Source organism: Zootoca vivipara, chromosome 5, assembly GCF_963506605.1.
Source record: "Zootoca vivipara chromosome 5, rZooViv1.1, whole genome shotgun sequence".
In the NCBI taxonomy this organism is placed as follows: Eukaryota; Metazoa; Chordata; class Lepidosauria; order Squamata; family Lacertidae; genus Zootoca; species Zootoca vivipara.
This window is the reverse complement of record NC_083280.1, coordinates 64,315,394-64,337,876: the sequence shown is the minus strand read 5'-3', so window position 1 is coordinate 64,337,876 and position 22,483 is coordinate 64,315,394. Positions and strand designations below refer to the sequence as shown.

At 42.2% G+C, this 22,483-nt stretch overlaps 1 protein-coding gene across 9 annotated transcripts in view; it reads right to left on the bottom strand.

Annotated features, from left to right (window-relative positions):
• The window catches only part of PLCE1 (phospholipase C epsilon 1), a 150,778-nt gene that overhangs the window by 96,000 nt on the left and 32,295 nt on the right, over positions 1-22,483 (bottom strand). For all 9 annotated transcript variants that reach the window (XM_060274861.1, XM_035137904.2, XM_035137907.2 and 6 more), the window contains one exon: positions 20,947-22,442. In XM_060274861.1, coding sequence (XP_060130844.1) covers positions 20,947-21,900 — 954 coding nt within the window. In that variant the 5' untranslated portion in view covers positions 21,901-22,442. The remainder of the gene's footprint in view (positions 1-20,946; positions 22,443-22,483) is intronic.

Genomic DNA, 22,483 nt, shown 5'->3' with positions numbered 1-22,483 from the left:
AGTACTAGATAGGAATGCTATACAGTATATGGGCACAATCCTATATATGTCTATTCAGGAGGAAATTCCATCAAGCTCAATGATGGTGTTATGTACTGAGCTGAATCCTAGAACAATAGGATTCAGAATCAGCGGGAGCTACCCAATCCAACTCCAGGTGGAAGTGAATCCGCAACCTGATTGGCCTGCTGGAGCAGCCAATCAGGCGGCTGGCAGAAGTGAATCTGCTACCTGATTGGCCTGTAGGAGCAGCCAATCAGGCTGCAGGCAGAAGTCAATCCACAATATAATTGGCCCACAGGTGTAGCCCTGAAGTAGCCAATCACGCAAGGCCCATTGTGTAAATAATGTATATAAGCAGATGGTTTTGGGAAAAGAGCCATTCGTCTTCTCTTCTTCTCCTTGATGAATATGAGCTGAATAAAGAGCATGAAATTCACTCTCGACTCCGAGTATATTTCAGATACTTACTCCCAGGTATGTAGGTCTAAGACTGCAGCCTTAAAATGTGAAGTTTAATCAGCCCTGATTGAATTTATTTAGCATGGGGGAGGGGAAGAATGGGAAGAAGAAGCCAACTAATCTTGCCCATCTAGTAGATAAATCTGTAACTCAAACCAGGCCAAGTAAGAGTCAGTAAAGGAAGATCATTTTCACAAGTAACACTAAACTATGGTTCAGTACTACATGGACACGTCTGGATTAGCCCGAGCAAATAACTGGGTTCACACATTCCCCACTCCTCTTGCAGTGCAACTGGGAGATTTTAGTTTCATTTTGTAAAGACTCCTGCTGCCTTAGCACTATGTTTGAACCAGGGATATTGGTTTAAGAAGCCAGGTGCATAACCCATCATTTTAAATTGGCTTGTTATGAAATTTACTAATGCAAAACAAGTTTTCTTTAGAAGCGAAACAAAACTCAGTCAAAGTCCTGCTCCTGGCTTGTTCAGCTCATCCATGTAGCACTAAACCATTAGGATGATGTGAGAACATGGTCACTGTGTAAAAGTCTACTTAAGCCAGTAATATATTAAAGGTCTAGGATAAAGCTTTTCTGTCTTCTCCTGCTGGAGTTCAATGTCATATGAGACATATGAATATAAAACATTTGGCTTAGGACCAGAAAAACAAAAATACTTTATATTAACTTCTCTTATCCTCTGGAGGGTAACGCAGAGCCAGGAACTGCAGTTCAGGCATCCATTAGATTTATTTTGTTATACTGTATATTTGTTAGTTTCAACTGAAATTCTTTGTATATTACAACTTGCTTGCAAAAATTCATGGGCAGTTGTGCTCCTTTAATTTGTAATGTTATGGTCAGTGCTATATGCCACTACTATGATAACTCCTCAAAAATATGAAGTGATTGAGTTGAACTGCCATGAGATACAAGAGAAGGGGTTAAGCCTTCTTTAGAATTAATTACGTGATATAAAAACTGGTTGACTGCCTTATATTATACATCTGAATGAGCAAACAAAGTCTGGTGGCTTGCAAAGACCCACAACTGCAGCTCACCACAATCTACCACTACACACACATAAATTGTCCCTAAAACATTTGGAGGACTATAAAGCCAACATACTTAAGTGGGGAAAAGGAGATGATCTATCAAGGATGACCACCGAATGCCTTACATCAGCTTCTTCTATTTAAATTAGAAGAATGGGCAATGTATTGCCGGGTTAGCCAAGGTGGTGTCTTCTGCATGTTGTGGACTACAAGACCCATCCATCTTGATCATAGGCCATACTGGCTGGGGCTGTTGAGAGCTGTAGCTGATAGCCATGTTAGTGACCTCTGCTTTAACATGTGAGTAGATTTTTAAGGGCAAGGCAAAGAATTTCTAAGGCAGTCTCAGATGGCGGGCAGAAGGAGGGAGCAGGAAAGTGGGATAGTGCTGCTGCTAAAACAGTGACACGGATCCAGCAGCACTCCATATGGTGTTGAATTTACATCTGGCCCCAGCCAGTGTGGCCAACAGTCAAGGATTGTGGGAATTGTAGTCCAGCAACCTCTAGAAGGGACCACCGGCTCCCCCCACCCGCATGCTAAAGGAATGTTGGCAAGCAAGATGTAGATGGGTTGCAAACTGAATTTGAATCATGTAGGGAATCAAAACTGGTGATTCAATTAGAGATTCTGGGTGTTGCCCCTTGTGCCTCCACTGGGCACACAATTCAGTCCTCCAACACATTTGAGTTTGGCACCTTGCTTTATATATTACTGCCAAATATTTATATAGTGCTGCCAAATATTATCTGCGCAACCCAAGGAGACAAGGCGAATTGTTTTTCTGAGTGCTGAAGCCGGAGGAGCACACTGAACCACAAAATAAACCCCAAATTGCTGTTGAGTGCTTTAACTGTTCCCCTAATGTTGACACTTCTTACTATTTCCCATCACATATGCTTGCCCAAACATGGACACCACCTCCTATAGTCCCCAGGGAGACAACTCTCAGTGTTTAAGCCAACAGATCACCAATATTTGCTAATATTGGACTGCCAATCAGAGGCATTTTTTTTTTACTTCCCTCATTTCAAATGGACAAAAGTATGAAAGAAAACTAAACATTTCAAGCATGTTTTGTTATTTGTATGGAGGTGGTAAATCTGTGTACAATTTCAGATTGGGACAATTTCAGATTGGGAGTTCACATGAGCTCACATCTTTTACAAAGAGGCAATTGCATACAGAAAACGAGCATGTCAGAGAGAAGCTTTTCTCCTGACATACTAGTTCTCCATGTGCAGATGTGTTTGCATGGAACAGTATTTAATCAATCAGTCAATCAATCAATCACTTGAACCTGCAGTCTGAAGCAGTACATATTAATCACCTCAACAATATATCAGATTTGATAGTTGAAGAGGACTGTTAGGGTGAGTGTATGAAATCAATATTCACAGAGGAGGAGAAATTCAGTATTAGTGCTGGGTACTGACATTAATCCTCGGTCTCTGCCTTTCCTTCTCTTACTACAGCAACAGCTTATGCCTGATACTAAAGCAGTACAGTTCATCTCTGATCCTCCTTCTTAACATATAAGGATTCATACAGTCCCAAGTACTGGGGAGTGAGGAAAACTGGCAGAATCCACCAGTTAGGGACCCTCAAACCTCTGTGTGAAGAACGGGTCTCATTCAGTCTAGTGCTGTAACAGCCAAATAGTTTACAGAACACAAAAAAACACAATAAAGGCAGATGTTTAGAAACTCCAATACTATATATTAGCTCCTTATCACCAGCTTTAAGATTCCCCCCTCCTCCTTTCTAGGCAACGTAAAATAGTCACTGATGAAAAAGTAGCTATAGAAATATTATATTACTACCAGTATATTTACTACCAGTTTAGGATGATATTTTTCAATAAGTTTACCTGTTCTTAATTCATATCATAAATATCAGTCTGTGAAACCATAGCAATGTAAACAGTCTCTTCCATGTAGATCTTCAACAATACAAGTTAAGTTACAGATTCTGGCAATCCTTTGCAATGTAATAGTAAAAAAAAATTTTTTTTAATTGTATAAAGTGATAAAAATAAATGTAGAAATATAGCAAAATGCTCCTTTAGGGATACACTTGCCTTGTATGATAGAGAACAGGGATAAGAGAGAAAGTATACTATCAAACCAACTCTGAAGTGAGTAGATTCAGTAAAGCTGTCATTCACGTTTGAGTCACAGTGTAAGAACTTTGCTTACACTACATAGAATAGGACAACTTCTCACAGTTACGGTAATTTTTCAGAACTGCCATAATGTTTAAGATAGTAAACAGTTCAATTTATCAGAATGGGTAAGTTACTATGTTAGTCATGTAGTCTTGATTACTTAAATTCCTAAAATACAGTACATATTGTAAGTTCCAGTAAAGTACACTGACATAACCATTAAAAAAAAAATCAAACTGAGCTATTTTAACTACAACAGTATGCAACATAAAGTAAGCAGATAACTTTATTAGGATTTCTATCATATATATAACAGAAAGTGCCTAGACATTTTATGCGGAATACACAAATGTTTGATGAGGCAAACATGAACAAAATATTTCAAAAGTAATCTAAATCTGATTCTGTAAAAATGTTTCAATACAACTGCAGTATGAAACCTCAAAATCATACAGAGATTTTCAGCTATCATGTTAGACTCACAGCAGAAATCCATTTCATTCTCCAAGAAACACAAGTCTATTATTACATGCAGCTTACTTAATATTAAATTTTAATGAATAGATTGGTTGTTTGAATTGCTAGCATTTTAAAACCATACCTCATTAAAAAGGTCTCTAATGCAAGAAGTTTAATTCTGCAATTGTACTATGGTTATACAGCCAGAATGAGAACCAGTAACCAGAGACTTGCAGCAAACATATTTAAAATTGGCAACAAACGACATAAATATAAACTCAAACACAAACTGGATTTAAGGCCAGCAATGAACTAGGAAACATAAAAGCATTTCTGTGTACAGAGTTTAGCAATTAGTTAGAAAGAAAGAACCTTATTTTAGAAAAATCCGTTTATCACTTTTGCACACATTAATAAATCTTGATATAAACACAAAGCATGTTTCAATGAAAACAGCATCCTGCTTATTACTGCAAAAGGTCTTTGAAAAACATACTCTTCTGCTGTTTAAAGGCAGTTCTGTAATTCATACTATGAAACAAAACCTTCAGTTACAATGAATGAACCGTACCTTCTGCAGTGTAAGTATCCACAGCCTGCTTAACCAAATCACATCCACTTGAAGCAAAAGCTACATTGGATATGGAATGCAAGAGCAAACACACACACACCAAGCAGCCCAAACAAGCCAACTGTATTCGGCTATACAGGATGACAGTCTGCTCTCGTCTCAAGAGGCTATGTCTAAGAGCCTGTACAGAAACTAATGTGTAGTGCCAAATCTAATCCTTTTGCTAAATTTCACATGCTGCTGCTTCACCTCTTCAGTTCCTAGTTTCTCAACAGTCCCATTTAAAAAAAACAACCCCACAAACAAACCTGTAAAAGCCACACAGAGAAAGAAAATCTGGATCATATCACTTGCTGAGACGTTTCTGGACCTTGCATATCTGGTGCTATTTTAATTTTTGCAAATTGAATAAGTTTTAAAAATAAAACTGAAAATGCCAATTCAGATATAATTATAGTATAGCATGAATTCCTGCAAAGCACAATTTTCTCAAGAGGCTTAATACTTGATCTCATTGGGTTATTTTAATTAGTAATTGTTTACAAGACCTATACCTGATATGTTTTTAGGTGTCCTCAAGGGAAGTAATGGTTTAAAATTAAACAGCGGAGGCTATCCCCAGTACCCAAGTCCCCCAAATCCTAAAAATATAGTGACACTTCTGCCTACTACCGTACTGAGGACAAACTTCCTCAGCACAAGCAATGCGAAGAATAGTGACAAAAGGCAGTGACTCTCCAAGACCCATGAAAGCATAGAATCGTAGAATTGTAAGAAGGAAGGGACCTAGGGGGTCATCTAGTCCAAGGCCCTGCAATGTAGAAATCCTGCCCACAGCCATCCCTGGGTGGCCTTGAACCACCAACCTTTAACAGCCAGATGGACATGAATTTGGGCAGGTCAGAAAGGGAAGTGGGACTCTGCTTAACACACAACACTGCCAAGTTCAGGGTTTCTGTTTAGGCAGAAACGTATGAACAACCTCACTCATCAGTCCATAATTCAGAGGACACAAGAATTGCACAAGTTCACCTTTACGATGTTATCTTCCTTTGCTTCTTCAACCAATGCCACTTTTTACCCCATGAGAGAAATCTAAACTGCGCCCCTGTTCCAAAATATTTAGCAATATGAAGCTACTTCATTAAAACTGACCTTGCAGTCAGCGACTTTGGCTAGTTACAGTGGAATGACTAAGAGAGAGACTGATATGCATGAGTAATAACTGCTGCTTGTATCAAAAGAAACTAAGTAGAGTTACAGAGAGAAGCAGCACAGATAAGCCTTTTGAATGGTATCCAATAAATGTCAGGCATTGTTTGGGGGTGAGGGTGGGGCTAGACCAGGGGGGGACTAAGCTCTTTTGTGGTGGGTCCTGGGCCTCCTGCCCCCTTCTCCCCTTTTAAAACCTAAATAAAACTTTGTTTATTCTAGGGCAGCTGGGAGCACTGCAAAGCGCCATGCTATTGAGATCCCACCCAGCCGCCACCTTAATTTGCCAGAAGCATCTTCTATACATATACATTAGTAGAGGCAAATCTTATATAAATTTGTGTCATGGTACTATGCTCCAAGTCTTTTAATTACTTAGCAATGACCCTATTCATCATATGTAAGTTTAGAGTTAATACTGCAATCCTAGACATGTTTACTCAGAAGTAAGTCCATTGAGCTTAATGGGACTAAATCTCAGGAAAATGTGCAAAGGACTGCAGCCAAACTGTAAGGGAAAAAAGGTGGTCTGCAATGCTCTATTAGCTGCAATAAATAAAGGATGAAAAATTTGGGAACATGCAATCAAACACTTCTTAAATGGCTAGTCTGTAAAGATACAGGATATCTTTTGTAAACCACTTAGAGGTTTTCCTACAATCAAACAGTATATAAATTTTGCTACATAAATAAACAAATCTGCACTTGAAGGGATACAGTGTCAGGTGCCGCAACATACAAAGGCATATTGGAGTACAAACCTTCTAATCGAGAGAGACTAAGGTTTCTTTATAAAAAAAAACATGTTTGAGGAATTATACTGAAGCATTGTTGAAGCTAAGTGAGTGTGGATTCAAGTACATGACTGGTAGCCCCAAGATTTTACAAATATGCTTTTTTATTTTTTCAAAAGGTGGGATATAATAAACACTTTAAAACCTATTAAAAGGTAAAGGACCCCGACAGTTAAGTCCAGTAGCGAACAAGTCGGAGGTTGCGGCACTCATCTCGCTTTACTGGCCGAGGGAGCCAGCATTTCTCCGCAGAAAGTTTTTCCGGGTCATGTGGCTAGCATGACTAAGCCGCTTCTGGCGAAACCAGAGCAGCACACGGAAATGCTGTTTACCTTCCTGCCGGAGTGGTACCTATTTATCTACTTGCACTTTGATATGCTTTCAAACTGCTAGGTTGGCAGGAGCTGGGACCAAGCAACGGGAGCTCACCCCATCCCGGGGATTCGAACTGCTGACCTTCCTATTGGCAAGCCCTAGGCTCAGTGGTTTAGACCACAGCGCCACCCACGTCCCTTTAAAACCTATTATGTGTTAGTAAAATTAGAACTGAGATCTATAAGAACAATCCATTATCATAGAATTGTAGAGTTGGAAGGGATTCCAAGGGTCATAATCCAACCCCCTGCAATGCAAGAATCTCAACTAGATCATACATGACAAAAGGTCATCCAACCTCTGCTTTAAAACCTCCAAGAAAGGAGAGTCCACCACCTCTTGTGGGAGTCTGTTTCACTCTGACACAGCTCTTACTGTCAGAAAATTCTTCTTGATGTTTAGCTGGAATCTCCTTTTCTTGTAACTTGAATCCATTGGTTCCAGTCCTAGCCTCTAGAGCAGGAGAAAACAAGTTTCCTCCAACCTCCATGTGACAGCCCTTGAGAGATTTAGAGATGGCTATCATACCTCTTCTCAGTCACCTCTTTACCAGGCTAAGCATGCTCAGTTCCCTCAACCGTTCCTCATAAGACTTGGTTTCAAGACCATTGATTGCCCTCTTCTACACAAACGGTATTCCAGCTTGTCGATATCTTTCTTAAATATTGGTGTCCAGAACTGGACACAGTACTCCAAGTTTTAAGACACTGTACAAACTAATAAGAAACCGAGAAGAGACTTTCATGGTATTAGTCACTTTTTTTGACCATTAGTACCTCCCGGAGTACTGCCAACCTAGCAGTTCAAAAGCACGTCAAAGTGCAAGTAGATAAATAGGAACCGCTACAGCGGGAAGGTAAACGACGTTTCCATGTGCTGCTCTGGTTTGCCAGAAGCGGCTTTGTCATGCTGGCCACATGACCTGGAAGCTATACGCCGGCTCCCTCGGCCAATAATGCGAGATGAGCGCGCAACCCCAGAGTCGGTCACGACTGCACCTAATGGTCAGGGGTCCCTTTACCTTTACCTTTACCTCCCGGAGTGCTTGTATGCAGCCATGTGCCTGGTGGGAAGGGCGTCCAGGCAACTATGCAGCGGTATTGTATCCAAACCTAGAGAAGTCTTTTTTTGGTGACAAAGGGTGGAATAATCTATGCCTGTGTACACATTACCATTGATCCTGGCTCCAATGCACTCCCCAACCCTGGTGTTTGAAGCACATGACATTAACCACAATCAGGAAGACTGCCAATAGACTTTCCCTCAAAACAACTTTCATCTGGTTTGAAAAACAAGCCACACTCATTTTGCAGTTAAGCTGAGGTGTGCACACTAGAGACAGCTGTGGCACATGCGCAAATAACAGCTTCATTAATATGAGTTGGAGATGCTACGGACACAGGAAAACTACACAGGTGAAGCCATCCTGGCTCCCTTCTCTGGTGTGTACAGAAGCATGCAAATACATGAAATGCAGCGCTGTGTTTTAAGCCGCTAATGTTGATAGCCTATGTTAGTGGGGAAATGTGCTAGCAATTTGTATCGACTTATGTATACTGTCTATAGCAGCTGCCCTGTGCTGCAAGCTGAACAAGGTTAGGTGTGAAGTTTTCCAGGAGCAAGCAAATATGTTTTTAGATAGGTAACATGCATACAGTCCTAAGCTATTTTCCCTATGCCCCAAATATACAGTGGTACCTTGGTTCTCAAACTTAATCCGTTCTGGAAGTCCGTTCCAAAACTAAAGCATTCCAAAACCAAGGTGCGCTTTCCCATAGAAAGCAATGCAAAATGGATCAATCCGTTCCAGACTTTTAAAAACAACCCCTAAAACAGCAATTTCACATGAATTTTACTATCTAACGAGACCATTGATCCATAAAATGAAAGCAATAAACAATGTACTGCACCCACACAATCAATCAATCAATCTGTAGTAGCTGAACTTGGTTCCCCCCCCCACACACACACAGAGAGAAGAGCTGCAAAAACAAAAAATAAAAGAACAGACAGATCTCAGAGTAACACTCAAAACAATAATGTGGCACTCAAATTGGAAGTGCAATCCTCAAAACAGCATGTTTGTCTTCCAAAAAAAGTTTGCAGACCAGAACACTTCCGGGTTTGCAGTGTTTGGGTTCCAAGTTGTTTGAGTACCAAGGCGTTTGAGAACCAAGGAACCACTATATGAGGGAGGAATTATTCATCATGCAACTGGCACAGCAACAACAACCTACCCTTCGCAGCCCACTTTTTATGTCCTCTCTTCTCTCAGCAATATGAGGCAGAGGAGACATGATCGGCAACTCACCAGCCCCAGAGCAAGAAAATTACTGCAGCTGTGGGAGAGCAAATCAGGGGTGCAGGTGGCTTAGCAGCAGTGCCTAGATGGCCCCATTAAGTCTGATAGCTTTCACATGAAGGGGAGGCGAAGCAAGGAAAGTATCTCTCAGGATTCTTGCCCTATTCCTGTAGTTCTGAAAAGCCTTCAGCTTGCTACATTAATACTTTAAAAGGCAACTGGGCAGAGTTGTTTGCTTGTGTTGGGTGAGTGGGGGGTTAAGACAAATACCATTGACAGGGAGTTACATTAAGAAAATGAAGTGGGGAACTCTGAACCACAATTCCAGAAACTAAGAGATTTCACTCCACTCCTATCTCCAGCTCACCAAAGACACTAATTGTAAGAAAAGATGGAAGCAATTTTTTTGTTATTGTAACTCCCTGCCACTTTCCAAAACCATTTTAAGCCTAAAATATTCAAGGAATTAATGAATACATAGTATTCTGAGATAAGGACATGGTAAAAAAAAAAGTTGAAGGGTATGAAGATTCTTGCTGGCATTCCTAACTTAAAAGTTTTACTACACCACTTATTTTTTTCCTTCTAACCAGCTGGACACTTCCTTCTGGATGTAGGTTATTTCGGCCTTGGCAGATGAATAAAGAGAGTTCATTTTATGAGCAGTCAGACGAATGATTCAGGCTGAAAAACAATGATGGTCTTGGAAAGGCTCTTTTTTGCCACAGTTTTGTAAGCAGCTCATAGTTTCTTGTTATTTTGATTAAGCAGTGTATAAATCTTGCTAAATAAATAAACATTCTGGAGATGTAAGGCACAAGAGGTCTCATATTAGGACTCCCAACAGTGGTACTCAAGTAAGCTTCGTTTCTGTGGCATGAATCAGTGTTGATGTTGGCACAATGCAACAGCAATGGCAGGAGGGCTGGATTGGCTCTGCCAGTGCATTTGTACCATGCTGAGCTTGTTACCACCTTCCCCCCCCCGGCTCCCCAGTAAGCAGCAGGGGTGTGCACGACTGGAGGACTGTCAGGTGAGAGGGAGTGACATGCCATACATGAGTGTGAGTGTAGCGGGGGGGGGGGGAGAGGCTGCCCCCCCATCAAGTAAATAAATAAAAATACTTAACTGACCAACTGCATCACAAATAACTCGGTTCTGCCCCCCTAATACAATGCCTGTCCCCTTAAAATAAATCCTGGCTACGCCCATGCTTACCAGAGAGTGGAACTGCTAGCTTGCTTCATTCTGTGCGACAGTTTGTAGATCTGAGGCAATCAGGTGACACAAGGATTCTGCCTAGTCCAATAAAGACTTCTTTTCACTCTGGCACAGACTAAATTCTCACCCCACCTATCTGCTTTCTGGTTCACTTGCATAATGCCACATCTAAAAGTAAAGGAACTGGAAGTTTAAGAAGTTTAATTTGCTTTGCTTTGCCAGATTTCCAGTTCCTATCCATAAGCCTTCAGCTCACATATGCTAGAGCAAGTCTGGGGAATGTCAGCCCTCCAGGCCTCTCCCAAGCCTAGGGTTGCCAGACTCAACAGAGGACAGGACTTCTGTGCCTTTAATTGCCCTGCTCTCTTTTGAGTCTGGAAACCTTAAAGAGAAACCAGCAGACCCTTTGCTTGGAAATTAAACGAGGGGCCTGCTGGTTTCTCTTTAAGGTTTCCAAACTCAAAAGAGAGCAGGGCAATTGAAGGCACAGAAGTCCTGCTCTCTATTGAGTCTGGCAACCCTACCCAAGCTACACACAAACCTCAGCCACAACCTTAAGCAGACTAGCATACATACTATTCTTGAGTGTTTTTATCAGGCTAGCTGAAGGATAAAGACAGGTGTGTCAGTGTATGCTGAAAGCTGCCTACTTGCACAAAGGTAAAAGCTGTATTTGCCACTTTGGTTACTTTTGCCTCTGGCTTGTGAGCTCTGGAAGGTTGCCCAGAAGGGGGGGAAAGTTCCCCATCTCTGCATTAAAGGCAGAAGGTGACCCAACTATCAGTGACAATGGCCAGGGTTTAATGCTGGTGCACAAACAAGCTTAACAAGGCGAACACAAACAATAATTTCTGATTCTGGTGTAACAACAAACTATGGTTTGCCAAAAAAACCTAGCAAGTAACTAAATACTTTGAGCACACGGGAAGGACAGTGTGCAAGCCCAAGGCTGTTTCCTAGGTCATTTCTGTCGTGTGAACTGAGCCGGCGCATGAACGTTTAAAAGGTTTACCTTCAAAATCTAACATGATATGGTTTAAATGCTTCACATATGGGCCAACTACCATAACTGCAGCCTTTAAAGACTGGTAATAAGGAAACTGGCCTATGATACCACAGTTTTGCCCTGGTGGAAGGAACCCTGATACCATCTAGCACAAGGACTGCTTTAGTCTCTTAAGCTCCTTTAATATGCTATGATCCACCTTACAATACAGCCAATCTGTTCTTGGCAGCTCTAGTGAAACCAAAAGTATATCAGGTTTGTTCAAACACAGTTTAAGTGCTTTCCTGGCATATAAACAATGACATTCCCTTTCTTCTTTGCGAACTTGCAGCTTGGGCAGGAGGATAGTAACAGGCTATTTAGACATTATGAAATTTGATGTTTGCTGTGGGAGTGACCTCGTGACTTGTACTCAAGATCATCTAGTCCCTAAAGATACAGCTCTGAACACGCTATTCTTTCAATGAACCTGCCTATCATCCTAATTAAATACAGGAGCCAGAATCCAAAGAGCTGTGCACCTATTACTGTGTGTCAAAGAGGGATCCAGGGCTGTGTTTTCCCCAAGGGGATATTCATACACAGTTTGTGATATGGTGTTGGTTGTGGTGAGGTCAGCTGGACAGAATGAATAAAAATCAATGGCTCCGATCTTTAGCGCCATGTCCTCTTGAGGACATTTGCCCTGCTGTATATGACACTGGGCTGTAATAATGCCTCATTTTGGGGATTTAGGATGGAGAGATATGGGTGGGTATAGCAACCTTTGACTTAATTGGAATATAGCCTACTGATTGAGCCATATCTATATTGCCACCCACTTGCTCCTCTAACCCAGTCCATGCAACCCCCCTGAAGACTGCCCACCAGAGAAAGTGGCCCTTAACCCCAGTGCTTTAGGTTCCTACCTTCTCCCACCCCCCACATGCACGCCAGTTCCCTCCTTTATTTAATGTAGTAACCAAGGGGTTAATCTTGAACTCGGCAGAATATGTAGCAGGCTGTTGCAGGTACAGTTCCAGCGTAAGGCTGTGCTTGGTTTGTGCTATGTATCTTCTTTGCAAGCTAAGCCCACATATCCCAGCTTGATCACTGAGGTCCTCGGCAGGAACATCATTTGTTGTTGCTCGAGTTGGTGAGGCTCATTTGACGACAACAACAAGAAACCAAGCCTTTAGTGTCATCTGCTTGGTCCTGTAGACTACAGTACTCTGCCAACAGAGATTCAACAGGCACCTTCTGTGCCAAGTTTTTAATGCTTGCTGAAAACCTTTCTATTCCACCAGACCTATGGAAACAATTAACCAATAAACAATGGTTAATCAGTGTGTATTTTTTATTTCTTTAATGGTTTTATTGCTGTAAACCACTTTGATTCTAACTGGTGTATCCTTCAAGGGTATTGCTATTTCAACTGCAAAGCAAAGGTTATGAGCCCTCTCTCATGGGAAAATACTGGCTTAGATCAGACAGTCCTCCAAACCATGATTTGGAGCCCTCTGCGTCTCTTGATTTCTACTCTCCTAATTGATTATTTTATCTCCTGAAGCTACTGTAGCCAATTACTCTCTGTCTTTCCCATCAACACTGGATACAAATGAAATCTTGCCACCAAAGTGAAAGAAACATAGATCCAATAGTTAAATAAATAAAGTGAAGTGTTTTAAAGAAACTTGCAAATGCATAGAAAGCTGGAGCCATATCTTAAGGTTGCTATACACTAGAACCTGGATACTCAAACAGCTTAATTGATGAACAAATTGGCTCTCGAACGCCACAAACCCGGAAGTAAGTGTTCCAGTTTGCGAACGTTTTTCGGAAGCCGGACATCCGATGTCGCTTCCGCACGAGTGCAGGAAACCCTTGCCAATCGGAAGCCACGCCTTGGTTTTTGAATGTTTTGGGAGTGGAACGGACTTTCGCAACGGATTAAGTTCGCAAACCAGAGTATTTCAAAAAGTAAAAACTAGGAGTTGTTTTTTGTTTTTTACAAAAACTCCCGCAGTTTTTCGATTTTAAGATCCAAGACAAAGTGCCACATTTTGGAAATCCCCCCCCCCCACAGGCCGGATGTCAACTCTGCCTTTGAAATCCCTGTAATGTCTGGGAAATGGCAGCCCTACCATACTTTGAATACAGAATGTTCAATGCTTAGCTTCTCCACTTTAAAAGATCCTTTTCATTATCATATCTTTGAAAACGCTCGGGTTGTTTGAGGTTTGCTTCCCTTGCTCAGAATAAATCCAGCTACAAAATAAATGCTGAAAGTTTTATTCAGTCTCCACCTGCTGGCCAGAAATTCAAATTCCAACAACCCAAGATTGAGAACAAAAATTATAAAAAGCGTATATGGCTAAAGGAAAGCAAAAAAATTATAACTCAGGATTCCAGTACTGCAGCCGCAACTGCAGTCAGCTATTTTCAAAATACTAATAAAAATCCCCTAAGCTGAAGAGGTATTTGAATATTGGTTCATAACTTTTAGTGAGAATATTTAGGCATCCAGAAGGAAGGAAATACATGTGTAACATACATATAGTACCGTATATATGGTGTTGAGTGTTAAGTATTTTTATATTACCTCAAACTTAGTTTTATAATTTAAGCCATTGTTGTTAAATCTGGACATAGTGTTTGTATCACCATGGGATCCTAAGAAAAAGTCACTATTCTCTTTTGGCTAGCTAGTTACATTCTAGTTGTTTCCTCAAATAACCAGGAAAAGAGCATAAAAACAGAAATGCAATTCAGTGTAGAGAACTGGAGGATTAGGCAACAACCTAACCCTAGCATCCTTTCAGAAGCTACAATAATAATAATAATAATGAAAAAGTGAGCTATTATTATGCCCAGTGCACTTTTTTTTGTTACAGAACTCACTAGCAAAGAGAATTGTCACCTATTTATGTATTTATTCCTTCCTGTAACCACCAATTTGTGCTGAAATGGCACCCATATCACTTTTATCAAGATACGAGTGCTAGCACCTTGGTTTTTTTTAGCCAACAAGATTACTGGTTATATCTTTAATAACAGAATGTTGTGGGTCACAACTGTTCAGCCATTAAGATAAAAGGCATTTAGTGGTATGCTTATTTACTACAACTTTTGAGTTTTACAGCTTCCACTTTTTCAAAATATATGAAACATGAAACATTTCATGTGGTTATAATTTTTAGTTTTTTTAGAAGCAGGTATCAGAGGCAAGATTTTGCCTCATACATTTGTATCCTTTTATTAACCTTTGTCTTGTGATTGGCTGATGCTGCATTTGTTTTGAGAATAGGACAAAGTTCAGAAGTAGTCCATATCATATTTATTTGACCAAAATTCAGAAAACAGTTATTGTCTATATGTGTAATTTTTTGTTGTTGTTCAATTCAAGTGTGCTTGTCTCACATATTTTGTGCTGTGTTAAGTCCCTTACAGTAAACCAACAACACAGCTATCTCTCAGGAATATTTTATATATAACTCACCATTTTTAATATGCAAAAAATTAGGAAAATCTTAGGCTAAACAAGGCTGCAATCTGAAGTCCTCAGTCATCACCAAATTAAACAAAAGTCTAATACCTGGTGTTTGTAAAAATCCAGAACATTAAACATTATGCAGAACAATTAGTCACATGCTCTAACAAACACAATGGCTTTGTTTTACAATCTCTTTTCACAATCCACATACTACTGAAAATAAAATCTCTCTCTAAATCTACCAAGACCACAGCATATCAGAAAATGTCAATGCTAAGAAAACAAGCTATTTATTATCCCAGTATAGCAAGGGATCTGTATTAATAATTTTCTCCACCAGAGGGTATATCCATCTCACTTTCAAATGAAAAGATTTAATAGGAGTCATACAACATACACATTTTATGTTTTACCCATTAGACAATTTTATCTCATTGGCTAGACAGTAGGGCTGGGCTATCACCAGTTAAACATCACAGTATTTGGGCACCCACAGTAGTGGCACCCACCCTGTGGAATGCCCTCCCACCAGAGGTCAAAGAGAACAACAACTACCAGACCTTTAGAAGGCATCTCAGGGCAGCCCTGTTTAGGGAAGATTTTAATGTTAGATGGATTTCTGTATTTAAATATTTTGTTGGAAGCCGCCCAGAGTGGCTGGGGCCAGATGGGCGGGGTATAAATAAATTATTATTATTATTATTATTATTATTATTATTATTATTATTATTATTATATCACAATATCTGAAATAAGGTTGGAGTTATGTAGAGGTGAACATGCTAATGTCCTGGCAACTGCTACTACTTATGCGTCTAACTCTAAAACTGATAATTTTTACTTACCTTTAACATATTGTTACAACTGTTATGTTATAGTACTACTGTACCAATAATAGCACATTTTCTCTAAAATTAAATCTGCATAAGCAATTAGTAGCATAGATATCATAGGTTCCCTAAAAATAGAAATAGATTAGGTATTCTTCCCCCCCCTTTAAAAAATTCAGTATGTTCTGCTCTGAAAGGGTCTAGTGCAGGCACCCCCAAACTGCGGCCCTCCAGATGTTTTGGCCTACAACTCCCATGATCCCTAGCTAACAGGACCAGTGGTTGGGGAAGATGGGAATTGTAGTCCAAAACATCTGGAGGGCTGAAGTTTGGGGATGCCAGGTCTAGTGTTTGCTGGGGAAGTGATAGCAGTTACCTGAGTCATGGAAAGCAAGGCAAATCAGGACCCTGGGCAGCTCCTAGATGACCCTCCTTAAATGGTCCATAGTAGATTTGATGCTCCTGTATGGCTGTGGGACAGGAGAAGCTATAAGGGAGTCATCCTCAGAATAGGAGGGTGATGGGAGAGCCTTACCTCCAGACAGACTGGAGGGTTGTGTGTCAAGGGCTCCCCCTCCCCTAAGTGTGGTGACTTACAAATCACATGAATCGGAGTCCTTGGGGCAACAACTGGGGCTTGGGGCAGGTCCCCCACTCCTCCACAGCTTTTGAGGCTCCTGGGAGGCCTGGAACATCAGTGCTGCTGTGAGTACTGGAAGGACTGCTCCCCCTGAGGCCCACTTCCACCTGGGGCTTGGGGCGGGTCCCCCACTCCACCACAGCTTTTAAGGCTCCTGGGAGGCCTGGAACATTGGTGCTGCTGCTGCTCTGCCAGGGAGTGTTTGGGAGGACTGCTCCCCCTGAAGCCCACTCCCAAACACTCCCTGGCAGAGCAGCAGCAGCAGCAGCAATGTTCCAGGCCTCCCAGGAGCCTTAAAAGCTGTGGTGGAGTGGGGGACCCGCCCCAAGCCCCAGGTGGAAGTGGGCCTCAGGGGGAGCAGTCCTTCCAGTACTCACAGCAGCACTGATGGTGCATGCTCTAGTTATCTCTCGCTTGGACTACTGCAATGCGCTCTACGTGGGGCTACCTTTGAAGGTGACCCGGAAACTACAACTAATCCAGAATGCGGCAGCTAGACTGGTGACTGGGAGCGGCCGCCGAGACCACATAACACCGGTCCTGAAAGACCTACATTGGCTCCCAGTACGTTTCCGAGCACAATTCAAAGTGTTGGTGTTGACCTTTAAAGCCCTAAACGGCCTCGGTCCGGTATACCTGAAGGAGCGTCTCCACCCCCATCGTACTGCCCGGACACTGAGGTCCAGCTCCGAGGGCCTTCTGGCGGTACCCTCACTACGAGAAGCCAAGTTACAGGGAACCAGGCAGAGGGCCTTCTCGGTAGTGGCACCCACCCTGTGGAATGCCCTCCCACTAGAGGTCAAAGAGAACAACAATTACCAGACCTTTAGAAGGCATCTCAAGGCAGCCCTGTTTAGGGAAGCTTTTAATGTTTGATGGATTTCTGTATTTTAATGTTTGATGGATTTTTGTATTTTAGAATTTCTGTTTTGTTGGAAGCTGCCCAGAGTGGCTGGGGGAACCCGGCCAGATGGGCGGGGTATAAATAATAAATTATTATTATTATTATTATTATTATTATTATTATTATTATTATTATTATTAGCTGCACTGGTTGTAACAGGCCTTTGAGTTGATGGAGGTCTCTACTACCTGATGCTGTTTGACACTTTCTAGGCCTGCAAATGGACCCAGGTGGCGCTGTGGTTAAACCACTGAGCCTAGGGCTTGCCGATCAGAAGGTCGGCGGTTCGAATCCCTGTGACGGGGTGAGCTCCCGTTGCTTGGTCCCAGCTCCTGCCAACCTAGCAGTACGAAAGCACGTCAAAATGCAAGTAGATAAATAGGAACCGCTACAGCGGGAAGGTAAACGGCGTTTCCATGTGCTGCTCTGGTTTGCCAGAAGCGGCTTTGTCATGCTGGCCACATGACCTGGAAGCTATATGCCGGCTCCCTCGGCCAATAATGCGAGATGAGCGCGCAACCCCAGAGTCGGTCACGACTGGACCTAATGGTCAGGGGTCCCTTCACCCTTTACCTTTAGGCCTGCAAATAACCTGTAAAAAGGCACTTAATTAGGCCCCAGTAAGGTTGTAGGGCCAGCCAGCTCACTCATCCTGAACAGGATCCATCTGCACCCACTAAAACTGTTGTGATCCACAGAGATGCCCATCACTAAGGAGTGATGGTCCAAGCAAGGGAAGATCAATTCCTGATTCCAAAGACAACTGCACCTTGAAGGTAGTCCAAGGTGTGGGTTCAAGACCACCAATATTGCTCCTGGAGCTGAAGCCTCATGTAATCTCAGCAAGATCCTAGAGCAAGCGGGTGAATTTTATAGCTAGGTGCTTACCAGAATCAGCTCCTTCTGAGGCTGGGTTAACTCTCTCAGAAGCTTTATTCTTTTTCTGTCTTTCAATGATGATAACCTACCTTTCAATAACAACAACAACAACAACAACAACAACAACAACAACAACAACAACAACAAATTATTTATACCCCGCAACAACAACAACAACAACAACAACAAATTATTTATACCCCGCCCATCTGACCGGGTTCCCCCAGCCACTCTGGGCGGTTTCCAACAAAACATTAAAATACAGAAATCCATCAAACATTAAAAGCTTCCCTAAACAGGGCTGCCTTAAGATGCCTTCTAAAGGTCTGGTAATTGTTGTTTTCTTTGACCTCTGGTGGGAGGGCATTCCACAGGGTGGGTGCCACTACCGAGAAGTCCCTATAATTCTATAATTAATTAAAACACAAGCTGTCTTAATGAGAAAAAACATAAACCACAACTAAAATTAACCAAACAGAAATAGCATCATAAAAACTATATCAGCAACAGCAGAATATCAGACTAGCCTTTTGACTGCCATCATCTCAATATAGGAACAACTATGTGTACACAAATAGGGCAGCTGCGATGTGTGTTAACTAATATTTGCATTTGTGGCAAAATAAGCTTGCTCTGCATTTTAAAACTATTAGTATGCACTTCCCCTGCCCATGTAGAAAGATTATATCAGTGTTACTGCATATGACATTGCCTCCAAGTACTCAATTACTTAAACTAAATTTTGATGTCAATGTGTTCAGCCACTAAGAAATATTTTTTTAAAGCATGCATTTAATTTTTTTTTAAAAAAAGACATAAAAGTAATCTATTTGAATCTGGTCACAAACATGGTTCATAACAAGATTTGAAAATGAAGTATTTTCATATCATGAAAGTGTGCCAGAACCAGAATTAACATACAGATAAATGTATTTTCACAGAATCACACAGTTCCTCACATATTAATCCACATAAAGTAAGACAATAATAATAAATAATAATAAAGAAGACAGAAGAAGCATATAAGAGCACAGGAACAGCCAGGGCCGTCTTAAGCATACCCGGCGCCCTGGTGTGATCCCTCTGGTGCCCCCCCTTTCCCAGAGTTGGCCCCCCCCACTGGCGGTGGCAGTGGGAGCTGTGTGGGGCTCGGCGTGATGTCTTCATTGCCTTGTGCTGCCGCCGCGGCACCGCTGGCCGAGCTGCTGGGTGAGGCGCTAGGGCGCCTGACGGCTCGGTGGTGCCCGTGGCCTCGCTCGTGGGGCTCTACTGCGGCGCCGGCAGCAGCGCAGCCAGAGCTGCCGCCGCGGCAGACGCCAGAGCCGGAGCTGAGCTGGGCGCGCAGCTGGCCGCTAGCCTGGCCGCTAGCCTGGCCGCCTTCTACACGTGCTTCCAGCCGGCCCGAGGCAAAGCTGGAGCCGGAGCGGCACCGGAGCAGCGCCAGCGGCAGCAGCGCCTGAAGATCAGCGCTGGCAAGAAGCCATACGGGCCATGTTGACAAGCGCCAGAAGGTGGGCTCTGCAGACGGAACAGGGTCCTAGTGCCTCTGCTCCGCTTGCTTTGCTCCCTGCTCTCCCGTGAGCGGCGCGGCTGGCGGAGGAAAAAGGGAGGCCGCCGCGCATCTCCCCCACTTGCTGGGGCGCCCCTCAGCACCCCTCAGCGCCCCCTGAGCACCCAGGCGCCATGGTGCACTGCGCCACTGGAGGTCTACCTAGAGCCGGCCCTGGGAACAGCCTGGCTGAATCTGACCAAAGTCCTATTTAGTCCAGCATTCTGTTCTCACAGCCTGGTTCACACATAATTCTAAACAATGGTTTATTAAGCTATGGCCTATTAAACCATGGCTTAGCATTGTATGTAAATGCTGCCTGCAGTTTAACTATGGCATGTTTACTGCTAACAAACCACAATCTGAAGTTGTGGTTTGTTGCTGAGAATAGTTGAGATAGTTAATAACCAACAACATGCACTAAAGTGCCTGCAGAGCAGTCAACTCTAGACGGTTTTGATAGCAATATATACTTTATCCACACATACAAAAAAGAAAATCAATTTTTAAATAATAAAGCTATTGCCACATTTATTTTAAAAGAACTGATAGAGATGGATTGTAATTTCTTGTTTTAATTTAGAGACAAGCTAGGTCATTAAACATAATGCAATTTTTCAGTTTTGAATTTCTCAAGCACAGGTGTGACAGGCATTGGGGGGGGAGGGGATGCTGCAAAGCTGCCCTCCTAACACCTGCCAGGCATAGCTGCCAAGTTTTCCCTTTTCTCGCGAGGAAGCCTATTCAGCATAAGGGAAAATCCCTTTAAAAAAGGGATAACTTGGCAGCTATGCTGCCAGGAGGAGGATGCCTGGATAGTGGTGGGGCAGGGAAGGGCTGCAATGTGGCAGGAGTGCTACATTGGTTCCACTGGTGCACCCCTGCAACTCCAATCTTGCCAGAACCCTGACCCAACTCCTGGCACTGTCCAGGTACATAGTAGCAACAGCAGCATCATGAAGATGGCTCCACAGAAGCACTCAACCAGCTGCTCTTGCTCAAGCACTAAGTTTAGAAAGGCATCTGAAAGTTATAAAAAGACACTTACCCCATGCCATATGGACTGCAGAAGGCAAGAACTTAATGCTTGGCTCACTGAAATCTGAAAGGCAATTAATTCTTCTGATATAATCCTAGAGTGCCTTAATTCATCGTGGGTTCTCTTCCGGTCAAGACAACTCCCGGCGACAGCTCCTATGTGTCCCGATGGTAAAGTTTTAACAATAGCTCTTGTTCCAGTATAGACCGATTTCTTAACCTCCTTATCATTTTTGCAAAATCTTCTGACTAATAAAGTGGAGCGCTCTTTCTTAGTACGAGAAAAATCTTCATCCATTTCTTCTCCGTGGCCTTCGTTGCAGTTTTGATAATGGCTCAAACTGGGCTTTGAAAGCAGTCTTCCAGTAATATTACCGCTAGAAAAATTGTGACCTGAGCATGCCATGTTGAGTTTTGGGGTTGTTCTTTCCAAATACAAATAGTTATCCACTGTAGTGTCACAGGAACCACACAACTGTTGTCCAGTTTTATTCCCACAGGTAGCTGGTAGCTCCATTGTTTTACAAGCGCAAGCTGCAGAATTATTGGTGCAATCATTATAAGCCTGTACTGGCTGTAAGCATTTGTTCCAAATGAAGCTGTTGTGCAAGGTACCCAAACTTTTTGAGATGTTCTTTCTCTCTTTAACATAATTGAAATCAGCACTCTCAGTTTCATTTTCATTTTCATTTACTGAGGACTGGCTTCTTAGTGGCTTCAACTCAACTTGAGATCCATCCATTTGTAACTGAATTTCAGCATACACAGTTCTTTCCAGTGAAGAAGGAATCCCAGTTTCTAAACATTTGTCTTTATTTGCCAAAGAGTTACATGCTTTATATAAGTGGTTATGTATAGTGTTGTTTTTGTAGCTTTTCTGTATAAGGTCATAATTTATGTTAAGAAACTCCACAGAAGCAGGGATACATATGCTTCTCTCCCAGGGTTTTCTGCTATCAGTCATTTCTTTCTCATGTGGTAAATAAAAACACTGAGCAGCTTTTCTTCACGTTTTTGGAAGAGAGAGTTGCGTGCATCCAATTTCTTTGTACTTTCATAACTGGCATCTAGGGTGCTTTATCTTTATCGCCATTTCCTTTCTGGTGGACTGAAAACTCCGCCAAAGACCAAATGCAGACACTGCTGTTTCTCTTCAGAGAGCATCTTGAAACACAGGCCTCAGACACTACCCTGCTTTCCCTCAAATACCATTAATTACATCATAGCATTGGAAGAAAAGCAAAACACTGCTATATCTTCACAGCAGACTTACAGCGTACAACACAGCTGTATTATTAATGGCCTTCAGAATGCTATTTATGGTGGATTGCCACATAATGCTTGAGTATTTGTTTGTAATAGCACAGTTTTCTTCTCTCACAAGCAAACACTTCCATCATAGGATACACCTATACCCCGCCTTGCAGCTTGCTGTATGTCTTGGAAGAGTAAGTTGGGGAGATGTAATTATTCCTTAGGCCATGGAACTTCCAGTTCATCAGCAGCCTGCAAAACAAAACAAAAACAAAACCATATTTAATACACAA